The following is a 13,833-nucleotide window of genomic DNA, read 5'->3' on the forward strand; positions in this document are numbered from 1 at the left end:
GTTATGCATATAAATATATGTATAGATATATATATACGTATATATATATATTTATATATATATATACATATATACATACATAAATATCCATGTATTTTTATATATAGATAGAGATATATTTATATATATGGATATATATATGTATCCATATACATATACATATATATATATATATAGATATAGATATATATATATATAATCTTCTATATCTATATATACATAATATTATATATATATATATATGTATATATTAATGTGTATATATATATCTATATATATGTATACATATATATATATATATGTATAGACATGTATATAAATATATTGATAAAAGTTTATATATATATCTATATATATACATATATACATATATATTTATATATATTCATATGTATTCATAGATATATATATGTATATATTTAAATACTTTTGCGAAGCTACAAAAGCGCCTGTATAGTAACAAATTTTATTCTTCTTTCAAGATGCTAGCGTTTTCGGAATGCTAATAGATGTTTTCTGTTTGCATCGCGTAGTATTTCTGCATTTCTTTACACCTTAAGATTCCCGGTTTCATTACGCACGAGATATTGTACGTTATTGAAATGACATTTGGTTGTCATCGATAGGTCCTGGTAGGCCCCAAAAGTCAGTTCCCTCTTATGTCTCTATGGATCGAATGACACAGACGACTGTGATACAATATCCACCTGAGCTACGTGGCTTGTCGAAGGCCGAACGTGTCCGCAAAGCGCAACATTTAGGATTGTCAAAACAGGTGATTTGCTGATCTAGCGTGCGGATAGGACTGAAAGCACATTTTTCTTGAATTCAATTTGCGAAGAACAGTTATTTAAGCTCGATGGTCGTTGTATTTTGGAAATCTTATAAAGTGTCACACCTTTTCGCCGTACTTGAACAATCATTAGTTGATCGACCGCTTTCTCAGTCTGGGCGATGGGGCAGTGGAAGTTGAGAAACATCTCGGAACAGAAATGGAATGCAAGGCTCGCGCTTTCCACGTCTTCGCTAGAAGGTAAAATTATCTTGGATATTCACTATTTTTTGAAGTGGAACAGATATCATCAAATTCAAGGCTCTGCTAATTTGCTTCATTCGATGTTTATCGACACAGGATGTTTCATTGGACTGTTCTTTTATCGCCAGAAGAGTTTATAGGACAGTCGTTTAGGACCCTCCAAGCCAAATACGAAACATTATCGCTGGATGAAATCAGACGGATCGGTGCTTTAGGTGTGTGGCGCAAAACATGATTTCTGCTACTCGCCCCAGTGGCCCTAAGCAATTTACATTGGATTTCCGCCATAAGTTTTAAGCCTATAATGTTTGTCATTCAGTTATACAACGAAGCTACATGGTTGGACCTTCATCGCACACATCGGCGCTCCCTGTGCACATTGGAGACTCCTTTTATGCAGCGGATCGACCACAAAGAAATACTCCCGCCAAGATGGTATGATAGTTTTGAGTCGAACATTTTTTCATGTAGTTTTTCCTCTAATTCCTGAACATAATGACTTTGTACATTTGGCATAAACGTGCAGAGTGGACAAATCAATCCTGATTTTTTCCTAAACTTCACGCCCTATAGATTGGAGACCTCAACTATATACTTGTCATTTAATTTTGCAGCTTTTATATGTAAACACTATACTAAATAATTATCCAAATACTGATAAAAATTGTGTCGTTTTGCAGATAGTACACATGGCGAAGGTGAATGAGCTTACGGATGAAAACACATTCACTCTTTCCGAATCATACCAAGGAGCGAATTCAGACGGGAGTATTGTCCTTCCCTCAACTTTAAGTTCACAGCTCGGTAAAAAGGCTTTTCAAAAGGACTTCGATGGGCTTTTCGACTTCCACTATGGACTTGGTACGAAACACAGCACTATGAACGCGTGGTTGTGGATTAGCATACATCAAGCTTATTGCAATGAGCTGAAAATCTCAAAACTTGCCCGTTCTAAAGTTTAAAATATTGTAATGCAGGGCTAACATATTATGGGTTGAAGTTAAGTGCCAAAGTAACCGCAGAAGAGCATGGAATGCGGGCCTCGACTCCCAGTGCTTCTGATTCTTCTTTCAAGGATTGGATAGAAATGAATACACCGCCGTACAATAACTTGGGAAAACTCAGGTAAACATTTCAGAGGGAGCATTTGACGGTGCTGTACGCAATCTACGCACATTGTCGCACAAATGGATCAGGAGCTACCGCTATACGTTTAACGCCTTTCGCTAAATGTTAAACATCTTAAAACGAAAGCCTCATAGATTTTATGTATTGGGATATACAGTAAATATTATTCCAGGCGAGTGGAGAAGACGCTCACCGGCAGACCATGCATAACCACTATTCCGATCAAGTTGCCTTTTGAGATATCGGAATCTACGGGTCGAATATGGTCTATGCTTAGTTCCGGGTATATGCTAGACGATTCTGGGTTTGCTGACCACAATCTCATGGGGTATGTTATACAATACTCTTTTACGCTCGATAGTATCAGTAAACAGTGTAAGTATACATAGACATTAAGACTTACTTAATACCATGTCCTTTTAATATTTTCCATTTTGAGTTCCATATCCGAGAACCTCAATTTTCTTGCCTAAATCGTGATCAAATATGCTATAACTTCACTTTTAAGGATGTTTGTACAATTATATCGCAACCATCACCACTCGTCTCCACACGTATAGACAATAGTACTTCTGCCGGCTCTACTCCTGTTCGTCGGTGTGAGACGAACTAGTACCTTCGGAAAATTTAAACTCGAGAGCGTCGCTGCCATTCACAGAGCCCGCACACTTTTAAAGGTCGCCACATTGCAAGAACGTACGCATCTATTGAAGACGGCTCCCATTATTGTCCCGGGCTTACTCTACTATGAACTCAAAATGTATTACAGAGCCACTGAGGTGTGCAATACAGCTGCTGCATCATCGGATCCGCTCATATCACTGCTGAAGCTCGAGGGGAAGGCAAATGAGTGCAAGTGGCAGTGGACCCAGAAGAACATATCCACAACCTGTTAAAGGCGTATGCCACAGGATCCCATTGGGGAACCAATTTGCACGGGCTTTCAGGCACCTTACAGACTAGACCATTGCAAAACTCACATTATTGCTTATATGTGAATCAGTAAAAATGAATCTAGATGTTCGTATATAGGTACATACCCGAAATACTGACGGTACAGCCCGCTGTAAAGAAAATGGTGAATAGCAAGCATATGAAAGCTCTCGTTCTGGAAATTCAAGGTGCCATACAGCAACAAACTCACATTAAACATCGGAGAGGGTAAAATGTCGGTGATACACCTCAACGGCTGACTGCTTGCGATGCACTATATGAAATACTAATAGCACAGTGCTACAGCATCCTCCGTCCGATTCAGTTTAGAAGGCCAGGGTGCCGGGTTATACTCAGGTGAGCTCCAGGGATAGACTTCGTTCACAAGAAATGGATATTGTTGGGTATACGCATGCGATGAGCGCCAAACCCACACTCGAATTCTCTAACGAAATTATACTTTATAGGGAAATAAATTATAATCATACTTGCTACATCAAATCAATTCTTCCCGAGCGAAAGCGACACAGAATTACACGACAAAAGCTATTTTTCCAGGAACCCGAACCTTTAATAAGCAGATTTTTTTTTTAAAGGGAACGCAATTCTGAAGAACCAGTTTCGGGCAGAAACGCGGGCGAATGGCATCCGCCAGGTCTCACCCAAATCACTATCTTCAGCGTCGACCGTGCAACGAAGGTCAATGCCGAATGTATATTAATTTCGAATGACGACAGCGCCCGCTTGTGCATCATTGCTACGGTAGTTCGACGGCCTCCCTAAAATTAGGACACAACACTCACATGTTAGTTTTGAATTGCCTCAAGATGAAGTACTCTTCGACATGTACACTGCAGCAGACAAATCCAGGTCTAATTTCTTAAGCCGAGCAATATATTATATCAGCCGGCAAACAGACCAGAAATATAAAGCAGAAACTAAATCCATTCTATAATCATTGCGCGCCATACCTGGATGATCGAGGCCTATACGAGGATAAAGTTCATTCGACAAAAGTTCCTGGACACTATCTGTTACAAACAAGGTAAGGGCAAGATTGAGGTATGTTCTGAACAACCATGCGACACAACGTGTGCAGGCTGGAGCTGAGTGCTAGGATGTAATATTTGAAAGGCTGCAGTAAGAATAAATCCTACGCCCAGATAGCACATCCTCCACACGACTGACAAGTTGCAATTATCAAGATATGGAAAATGTGAGAAAAATGTGTACAGATTAAGAACGAAACTTTACCTTCATCTTTAAGGTATTTGGGTTTACTGTTGTAACCCTCGGCATCTAAAATCGCTACCTTCCACTTCTCGAATTCACACGGTGTCGCCGTTGAAGCTGCTTGAAGTCTCTTCTTTAAATCTTTGACAATCTCCCTCTGTCACGAATGCGGAATGAAGGACAGTTAAAAACGTGGTTTACATAGCTACTGTGACTGTCTGGAATCAGGTATGGGAACCAAAAATACGAGGGTGATTTGAAGGTCGCACTTGCACATCATCTCATGATATGACATGACACATAGTGTTACCTCGTGAACCGCCAAGAGGAATGGGCTACCATGCAGTTTCTTGGCCTCGCGATGGAAGTGTACCACCTGATTAGATTTAGATTGATGGGTGTATTGACTTTAAAAATTTGAGCAGGACAATGCAAATTGCACATCACGCAAAACAATCCAAATCAGCGAGGCAAATCCCGAGCATAAATAATCACACCACTTTCAATTGGCATACATTAAGGAAGTTGTCAGCGTTCAGTTGATCAAGGGGTACCTCCTCTAGTCTTGCTCTGCGATCGTCCTGTCGTATCTTCTCGCAAGCTTCATTTTCTTGGTATACCCTCAAGATTCTATGATCATATATTTCCAGTAATCGCAGCTTCCCGGAACCTCCAGGTGCTGCGGAAGTGAATGGTATAGCGAGAATCACTCCTATAAACATACGCGCATTGTAGTTATATTGGGATCGAGATGCTTTACGCGCACGTGTTTAGAATCTCCCCATTATACAGCTAGACTGACTATGATTTCTGTGTATGTATACTCACATGGGCTGCAACTGGCCAAAACCACCAGCTATTAGATGAACACAACAAAAAAGAAAAGAGAGCAATCGAGCAGGAGAGTCTGAGACAGAAAACAATACATCTTATGGGATACTCTAGACCTGCATTTCAAATCAACTATTCGCCATGTATTTCTGACTAAATGCTCGATGCAAGCGCATTTCTCCGAACTTTCAGGCGACGATAATATAGTATATAAAAAAAGGGGTATCGACGATGGATATGGGAAGGATACTTTAACCATTACTTACTGTATCAATTAACCAACTTTATATTGATCTTACCTAATTTGATCATAGGGTTGTGCCTCTGATCTTCAAGCACATTCGAGACTGTAGTGCCATGCTCCAATAGAAGCCGTTGTTCTGTCTGAGTACACGATGGATACACACAATGATAAAACGTAGTGGTTAGTATATAACTTTGATGATTGCAATTGTCGACGTTGACAGATAATTAATACTGTTTTCGCTACCGAATACGAAAGATATTCGAAAAATGTATTATTCAGCTCTTAGTCGTTTTCATTAGCAATACACCCAAGAGAAACATACCTCTTCACCGGACGCTGACCTCCACCATATGCTCAGGGGAACCTTAGATTCCAATTCCACGATATTGACGTCTAAATATTCATAGAGAAGTGTCTGTAATATAATAGCGGGATATGAAAATCCGAATTTCATCTTTGAGTGGGAGCATAATCACGGCGATTCACAACTGCGAATCTAATGAACAATAAGCGCATAAAACGAAACAGAAACATACATTTGCATTTGCAGGATCGATGGTCATACTGTCTATCATCGTCTCCAACATTATCTCGCCATTGCCTCGAAAAACGGGTCTGCTGCTTTTCTCCCCACTAAAAATAGGGTTAAATATGTAATTTGAGCTATAGAATGGTGTATGAATCAATAAGACTGACGTTGATTGCCACACAAATGCCAAACACTGCAAATACAGCACAATTTCAAAAAGAACTAAAATTCGACACAAAACCAGAAAAGGGACACATACTCCGGAAGGTGGAATCGCAATGTCGCAGGATCCACTTGGTCGCCGTCGTCTAGAGGCAATAGTGAGCCCAACATTTGGGCGACTTCATCGTGTTTCATATCTGTGCGCAACTCCAGCTCTATACTGGGTTCTGCGAATCACAACACATTAAAATTTTGTCAAAAGAAAACGTTACCAAAGTGTACGCTAGACGAGATTTCGATTCAGATTAATGATTGTTCAAAAGCTTAAAAACTCACCGTTTCTGCTTTCGTCGATACAGTTGAAAGTTATAGTTATCCTGTGGGCAAGGTACTCGTAATAGTCTTTCACAGTGGGCCATTTACAATGTTTACTGAAGCCGAAATGAAAGGTTGCAGTCCATTATTAGTTGCAATACAATTTCAGAATCGAAATCACATTAGGCAGCGTGGAAAACAAGAAAAACCAAAAAAAAAAAAGCGGTAATATTATATTGAACTGTAGCAAAATGGACAAGATATCTTAATACCAAACGAAATTTTCCCGAGAAAACTTACTCAGCTCTTGTCTGCACCTGGAATGTCAAAATATCACCAGAAGCCAACTCACCCTGCCGAAAAGTCCTCTCTGTGTTGACCATGTCAATACGCAGTGGTTTTATCTCTTCGTAAACCCTACGGCGATCGGATACATAAAAAGTTCAGCATGCTGGGTGAAATCAAGACTTGTTCATACAGAAGTACTCAAGACTTGTACATACAGGAGTACTCAAGACTACACAAGCTACATTCGAAAGGAACTCCGAACACTTTCAGCAGAAATATATTCCAACAAACGAGAATGCAGATATGTATGGTCGAGTTGAATACGACACCAACATACACTAAAGGAACGCCGTCAGGGATACCGGCCCATTGGCGCATGACAGGTTCAGCAGCTGCCATGAGTTCGTCCTTCGGAAAAACACATGAGCCAATGTAAGTCAGCTGTCCCTTTACAGCATCGTAGTCTTTGAGATAAATCCTGAAATAATACATTCAAATTAAATATGAATTGCAAATTGAAGCGCAGAGTGAACTATGCTGCATCAAATATTGAAGCAACGGGATTCACATAACTGGGGCCCGGAGAATTGTCCATGAAGGCTGGTTGAATAGATATTATCACGTTTCTGTGCAAATGCACATTTGAAAATCATCTGAGAACAACCAAGCACTCACATCACATCGTCATTATGCCTCGTCCTGTCATCCCTCTTTTCGTGTATGAAGACCTGAGGCAGAGCAGTTTCGCCTTCGCGCGGAGTTTCCATATAAAGCTTCTCATTGGAGCCCTTCAATGCATTCCCTGTGACGTGTGATGTAATCCGAAAAGAAAAACCATTTAAAAACACAATACATGAAAATAACAAATTGAAAGCAGGGTAAATTACGATGATAAATTGTAACACAGTGTAAAAACGAAACGCCTAAAAAAAGTCGTACAGTAATAATCGCTACATATGCATATCATCTACATCCATACAATTTTCCAGTTCGGTGATCCTCCGGTGGCCTTGGCCCTCCAGTCCTAGCACTTCTGCATGCGGTCTCATTGTTCCGTTCTGACGATGTACAAATTTCCAGAACCGCATCTGGTGGGGTTCAAGACCGAACACTTCACCTGCTTGTGCCAGAAAGTCATCCACGGTGGACAATTTGTGCACCTGGACAGGATTTATCAACATACATGAGTTTCGGTACGGTGATATTTATGGAGACCACTTGTATGCCAATAATCAAAGCCAAAACTCCTTCCTATAAGCTATAAATCAAAAATAGTACAAAATGAAGTGACTGACATAATCAGCATGTAAAAACACTTTGCTGAGTGGTTGAATGTACCTTCATTTCAGTCCAAGCGGTGTCAGACGAGAACAGATGGAATCCATGATTCTCAGCTATCTCTTTATCTTGAATTATCTGGAACATCATGTACTTGTGTGCTTCAGCTGCATCCACGATCTTGCGATGATCTTTCTGTCGTTCGTTCAGCAATTGCTCTCTCAGCGTATTCCGCATGTCGTCATCTTCCACCGGCACCATAACTTCATTGACACACGAGTCCCGGATATACACCAGCATGTACGCGTTTGTGAACTTCTTTGTCTTATCGCCCTTGCTACCCATTCTGATTTGTCCATTGACCTTATCGACTCCGAAATTTCCATCCAGCGCCTCCTCCGTGGATACATTCGTGACCTGAAGGTTCGTATCGGTTGGGTTGAGATCAGCACTCGAGGATGGCGTACCAGACATGGTATGCAAATTTATCAATTAGAGATACACGGATAACCAGTCATGAGTGCTTAATTCAATCAAAAACCCGATCTGTATATATACGCATACACTAAACGAGCCAAAACATACCTTGTCATCGTCAAATTTACACCATGACCCATCTATCTTTGGTTTGATATAGGCTACGTAATGTCCGCTGTGGATGTCTCCGGAATGTACCAATACCGAATACAATGTGTAATCAGCCGGTTCGCTTCCGGGATTGTGCAGGTATTTATCTAAGTTGATTCTGGAGCCGAGAAAGTGGTACAAAATGAACACAGTCAGTGGAAGCCACACTCCGTTACACCAGATCTGCATATGTTTTGTCTCAAAAAGGAACGATCGATATTTTAAATATTGAGCGAATATATTACTACTGGGAATAAATGAGCACACAGACATATATTTACCTTTCGTCAAATTCGTGCCGATCGTTTATCTTGACCATAGCATCCGCATCAATGTCATATTCGAAGCGTCGAAGCTGCAAATGCAACACGGGCGGAAGCTTCTCGAATATACAACCTTTCTTGGCGTCCTGCAGACCGTGGCCCTCGGCGAGATACTTGTTATCTCCATCCAATGTTTCCTCCACCACGTACTCGTCGAAGGAATCGTACAGAGACTGTTTATCTTTGACCACCAGCTGCGATGTCGAAGTGAATAACAAAATTGATTCATGCTATCGAACTTTACGTGAGAAAAGTAAAGATCAAAGTATTGCTGCTAAAATTTAACAAAATATACTGCTTTGGTAAACGAGACCTATACCTGAATATCATAGAAGCTCTCAGATCTACTGCTTTCGTAATCGACGTTGATGCACTTCACGTAGCTCTTCATCCTGCCTTCAAACAGACTCGCAATAGTGCCCTCTGCGTCTGTGCCCTTCATCTTACTTTCCATGTTGTCGCATAGCACACGATTAAATTCTTGCACATCGTGCTGCATAAATGCGTCTGCCGTGTTCCAGCCAAAGCTGCGAGTCAGCTGAGTGGTCCCCACAGGTTCATCGAGTGTTTGCAGATCAAAAAATACCCTAAGAGCGGATCATTATATAGGTGAGAACTTATGATATTACTTTTTAGCACGGATTTTACTGGTACAGGTGAGAGATCTGTCAGACCTTCAACCTTAAGCCCCTTAGCAGAAGAAAATACATAAAAGACAAAACTGGCCATGCAGAAAAAAAAACATTCAATCTCGCAATATAAAAGATTTCAACAAAATGTGGGTTTGAAATTGTCTCTCAAGCCACGGGTAAGCTTGAACCATACCTCTGTAAGGCCAACGACACACTAGTGTCCGTTTCATTGGATGGTAAGCTGTACACAGCCTTGCGCAGTTTATTGGTAAAAAACAACGCTTGCAGCATCGAGTTCATGTAGCATGTTGCACCCTGGTTCTTAAGCCCGACACAGCCCGTGGCCATTTTAGAATCGTATCCGGGAAGTGTCGACCATATCGACGAGATGCCCTTCGCTATCACAACCCTCGCCTCAAATGTATACTGAAGAAAAAAAAGAGAAACAACAATGTCGACGATCAACAGTTTAGTGCGAGACCAAGCAAGCTTACTCCTTGTCTACATATTTTCGTTGAGATTGAAGCATATATTTCCGCAGTCTTTTTGTTGGTACTTTGCAGTTTTATTATTATGGAAATTTGATGACCGAATCGAGCAGGTGGTTTCTTCGTTTAGGTTCATGAAATAAAAATTCATTCAATAGTAGATGCTATCAATCGTTCTGGAAAATAGATGGACATATGCCAGGATTTGAGCCGCAACTGCAACAAGAAGAGATTTACGCAAAGTCACATAACGGAAGATTCTGAATGGATACCTTATTGTTGACGGAAAAGCCGTTATTTGCATCCTGGACTTCGCTGATAGTTGTAAACGAGCTAAATCCCCAATCACTCTCTTTATCTCTTGATTGGAAAACATGGTGGGAGTCTTTCATATGCGATTTCTCTGGGTACACAGAGAGAAGCGCAAGAGTGAAGAACACACTTTTCTTCCATTCGGCACCTTCATTTGCCTGTACAATAAAACGACATGCGGAAAATCCATTTGAGAAAAGGACTGAAATATCAAAGATACACAGAAATTGATAACGAACTAGGCGCGATATGACTGACCGCAACCTAAGAGGCACTTGTTTCAAGTGTACTTTTATCCATCTGACACCAACACATTTAGGTCAACTCTCGCGAAGGGTAATCGTTTCTCATGAGAAAGATAATCGCGATATGAAGTTGGTAAACAATGTATGATAGGATTAGGGCCCTAGTATATATTTGTGTATGTGAAAATGTAAATGATTTGGTTCACAATGATTTTGATAATATCACGTGGCCAAATTTTACTCCAAAGTTCGGTACTCCGGCCCTGGGGCCGATCGCACTATATATATAAACACACACACAGATTTATATTTGTATACTTATATATAAAAGTATTTATAGATATATATATATAAATGTATATGCGCATGTAGACAAACACAGATGAAAAGTTGGCATACAAAACATACAAACAATTATAGGTACCCATATATATATATATATATATATATTATCATTTATATATATACATACATATACATATACATATACATGTACACATATATATACATACATATATACATATATATATATATATATATATATATACATATATATATAATATACATCCATAAAAAACAGAAACAGACACAGAAGCACACATACACGCTCCCATATATGTATGATATATACATTATATATATATACATACATACATACATACATACATACATACATATATACACACGTATATATATAGATCAATATATACATCAACTATATATGTATATATAAATATATATATATATTCACAAATACATTTGTATATACATAGTATATATATACATATTCACAAATACATTTGTACATACATAAAATACATATATATATATATAGATATAAATATAGATATAAATATATGAATATATATATATATATATATATATAGATGAATATATATGTTTAAATATACATTCATAGACACAAACACACACATATACATATATATATTATAGAGTTATAAATATGTAAGTGTACATTTATACACACACATACATATATATATATATATATATATATACGGATGTATATACGTATACGCAAATACATACATACAAACACACACTCACACACATATATATATATATATGTGTGTGTGTGTGTGTGTGTGTGTGTGTGTATGTATATGTACGTGTATGTGTATGGGTTTACGTATACTTATACGTATACGTATGCATACATATATATATATATATATATGTGCATATTTTATTATATTATAATATTACAATATAGTAACGATATAATAATATATATATATATATATATATTTATGTATGTACGTATGTATTAATGTACGTATGTATGTGTGTACTTACATATATATCTTACATATATATATATATATGTGTGTGTGTGTGTGTGTGTGTAAACATACATACATATATACATACATATACATACATATATATAAATACATGCTTACATACAGACACGCACATACACACTTCTATACATATATATATGTGTGTGCATGTGTGTGTGTGTGTGTGTATAAATGTGCAGTATACGTTTATGGCGTATGTATTTGCATAAATTTGTGTTTGTACTGAAGATCACTAGAGAAGTGGGGTATTCGCAGAGAATGAAGAATTACAGTATACATTGGAGTTTGAACGAGCAGTCGAGTTTTAACTTGGGGGGAACAACGTGATACATAGTCTGTCTGACAAAAAACAAGGCTGGAGGACTGAAGGGTAAACAGGAGGTCACTTACGTCTATATAGGCGCATTCAAGAAAGACGGAGATGCTCTGATGCTCATAGTTATTGTTATTCCCCCGGGGGAAAATAAGAAAGCGCCTACGGGAGAAAATTGGGAGGATTGAGGTGGCTAGTGGGCTTGATCGAAACAGTACAAAAAAAATCGAGCTTAAATAAAATACAGTGCATAAAGTCGAGTTTGGCAGAAATCCATACCATTCGCAGCCGCTGAATACCTCTGGCACCCGACTCTTGATCTTGCAATTTGGATCGGGATTGTCGAAAAGCCCATCCACCTCAAAGGTGAAGCAGTGCTCCTCTACAATGTCCTCCGGTAGTAGTAGGGTGGGACGGTCTGCGATAGACAGAGGGTCGTCTTTGGCCGAGGATGTCCCATCGGAGGCGTCTGGGAGATACTCGTCCGAATCTGCATACAAGGCACAAATGTGCACCAAAATTACAAAAAGAGGAATCGTATGTTCACCACATAGGATTTGTCGGGTACTTTGCACACCTTTTACGCATGGTGACTATTGATGCTAGAGAGGATAGGCACCACGAAAGCCACAGGTAACCCAGAATATAGAACGCTCCAGGCGCGAGCTTTACTACACACAGTTGCAACAGAGCGGTTGGCACAAATGAAACTTATGTCTCATATTGGAGTGCACCTACTCATGTCGGGAAAGAACGTGTAAGATTGTAAACGAACAACGTACTAATATCACGTGTAAAACAAAGCATGTGAGATGTTGTCCACAATGCTGATAAGCCCAAGGCCTTCTATTTAAAAGCAAGGAGTCGCTCGAAGAGACTCAGACAAAATTCGGACAAAGTTCGAACTGTACTCATCAGGAATGGTTCATATGGAATAGCTTACCCTGGCCCACTTCGACGTCCATCTCCACTTGCTGTGTGACCTGAGGAAAGGTCATACTGGGTACCACAAGTGCTTCAGGATCCTCTACTCGAGACTTCCGTTCTCGCTTACTGCGCTTCGAATGCTTACCCCCCACGAAGAATGTAATACAGCCCCCAATCTGTGACAACTAAGCGACAGCGCGCAACCAACCTGTGCATTCAATACAAATTCGCGGGATGTTCAATTCGTTTCGGACCTAGCTTGTTTGTTTTCTATATATATATATTTATACACATTTATATATATATGAATACATATAAATTTTCTGTGAGATGATATTTTTTTATTTTCGAGTTTTAAATTTTTGCACACAAAAGAGGCGATAGAGTGAGTGAATATATTTATATTCGAATTCACTCGAATATTTTTCATGATCCGTGCGGAACAGCGAACACTGCATAGTGCATACTACGGCATATAAATATCTAATAAATACGTTCCGATTTTATCTGTGCTTGTGTTTATTTGTATCTGCGCCCCTACAAATCCGCTTGCAAGGTGTACTTATACTTGAATAATACACACACACATATTATATATATATATATACTATATATAGTACACGTACGTACGACGTAGACGAGACGAGACGACGAGAGAGAG

At 39.1% G+C, this 13,833-nt stretch overlaps 2 protein-coding genes across 2 annotated transcripts; one reads left to right on the forward strand and one right to left on the reverse strand.

Moving 5' to 3' along the window:
• Positions 1-962: 962 nt before the first annotated feature.
• On the forward strand, positions 963-3,175 carry SARC_02496 (hypothetical protein). The gene is made up of 7 exons (XM_014303740.1): positions 963-1,033; positions 1,133-1,251; positions 1,356-1,471; positions 1,717-1,897; positions 2,014-2,161; positions 2,322-2,492; positions 2,934-3,175. Exons 1-7 carry the CDS (start codon positions 993-995, stop codon positions 3,058-3,060), a joined length of 903 nt encoding a protein of 300 aa, XP_014159215.1. The 5' UTR covers positions 963-992; the 3' UTR covers positions 3,061-3,175.
• A 469-nt stretch (positions 3,176-3,644) lies between these two features.
• On the reverse strand, positions 3,645-13,436 carry SARC_02497 (hypothetical protein). The gene is made up of 23 exons (XM_014303741.1): positions 13,189-13,436; positions 12,525-12,735; positions 12,323-12,407; positions 10,323-10,520; positions 9,756-9,988; positions 9,250-9,517; positions 8,889-9,124; positions 8,566-8,725; positions 8,041-8,397; positions 7,682-7,862; positions 7,378-7,504; positions 7,040-7,180; positions 6,715-6,831; positions 6,436-6,530; positions 6,197-6,326; positions 5,945-6,041; positions 5,731-5,823; positions 5,461-5,545; positions 4,846-5,009; positions 4,641-4,706; positions 4,352-4,487; positions 4,069-4,128; positions 3,645-3,876 (listed from the first exon to the last, which is right to left on the reverse strand). The coding sequence occupies exons 1-23, from the start codon at positions 13,241-13,243 to the stop codon at positions 3,815-3,817; spliced, it is 3,357 nt and encodes a 1,118-aa protein (XP_014159216.1). The 5' UTR covers positions 13,244-13,436; the 3' UTR covers positions 3,645-3,814.
• Positions 13,437-13,833: the final 397 nt, after the last annotated feature.

This window comes from Sphaeroforma arctica (assembly GCF_001186125.1).
Source record: "Sphaeroforma arctica JP610 unplaced genomic scaffold supercont1.113, whole genome shotgun sequence".
Classification (NCBI taxonomy): Eukaryota; class Ichthyosporea; order Ichthyophonida; genus Sphaeroforma; species Sphaeroforma arctica.

What these genes read in the sequence shown, in the direction of transcription:
- SARC_02497 (XM_014303741.1), bottom strand. Translation starts at nt 13,243, where the DNA reads ATGACCTTTCCTCAGGTCACACAGCAAGTGGAGATGGACGTCGAAGTG. An exon ending in GTGTCGTTGGCCTTACAGAG is followed by an intron (nt 9,518 to 9,755) that starts GTATGGTTCAAG and finishes ATCCGCTCTTAG; the next exon opens with GGTATTTTTTGATCTGCAAA. An exon ending in GATCACCGAACTGGAAAATT is followed by an intron (nt 7,505 to 7,681) that starts GTATGGATGTAG and finishes CACACGTCACAG; the next exon opens with GGAATGCATTGAAGGGCTCC.
- SARC_02496 (XM_014303740.1), top strand. Translation starts at nt 993, where the DNA reads ATGGAATGCAAGGCTCGCGCTTTCCACGTCTTCGCTAGAAG. An exon ending in GAAATACTCCCGCCAAGATG is followed by an intron (nt 1,472 to 1,716) that starts GTATGATAGTTT and finishes GTCGTTTTGCAG; the next exon opens with ATAGTACACATGGCGAAGGT. An exon ending in CGACTTCCACTATGGACTTG is followed by an intron (nt 1,898 to 2,013) that starts GTACGAAACACA and finishes ATTGTAATGCAG; the next exon opens with GGCTAACATATTATGGGTTG.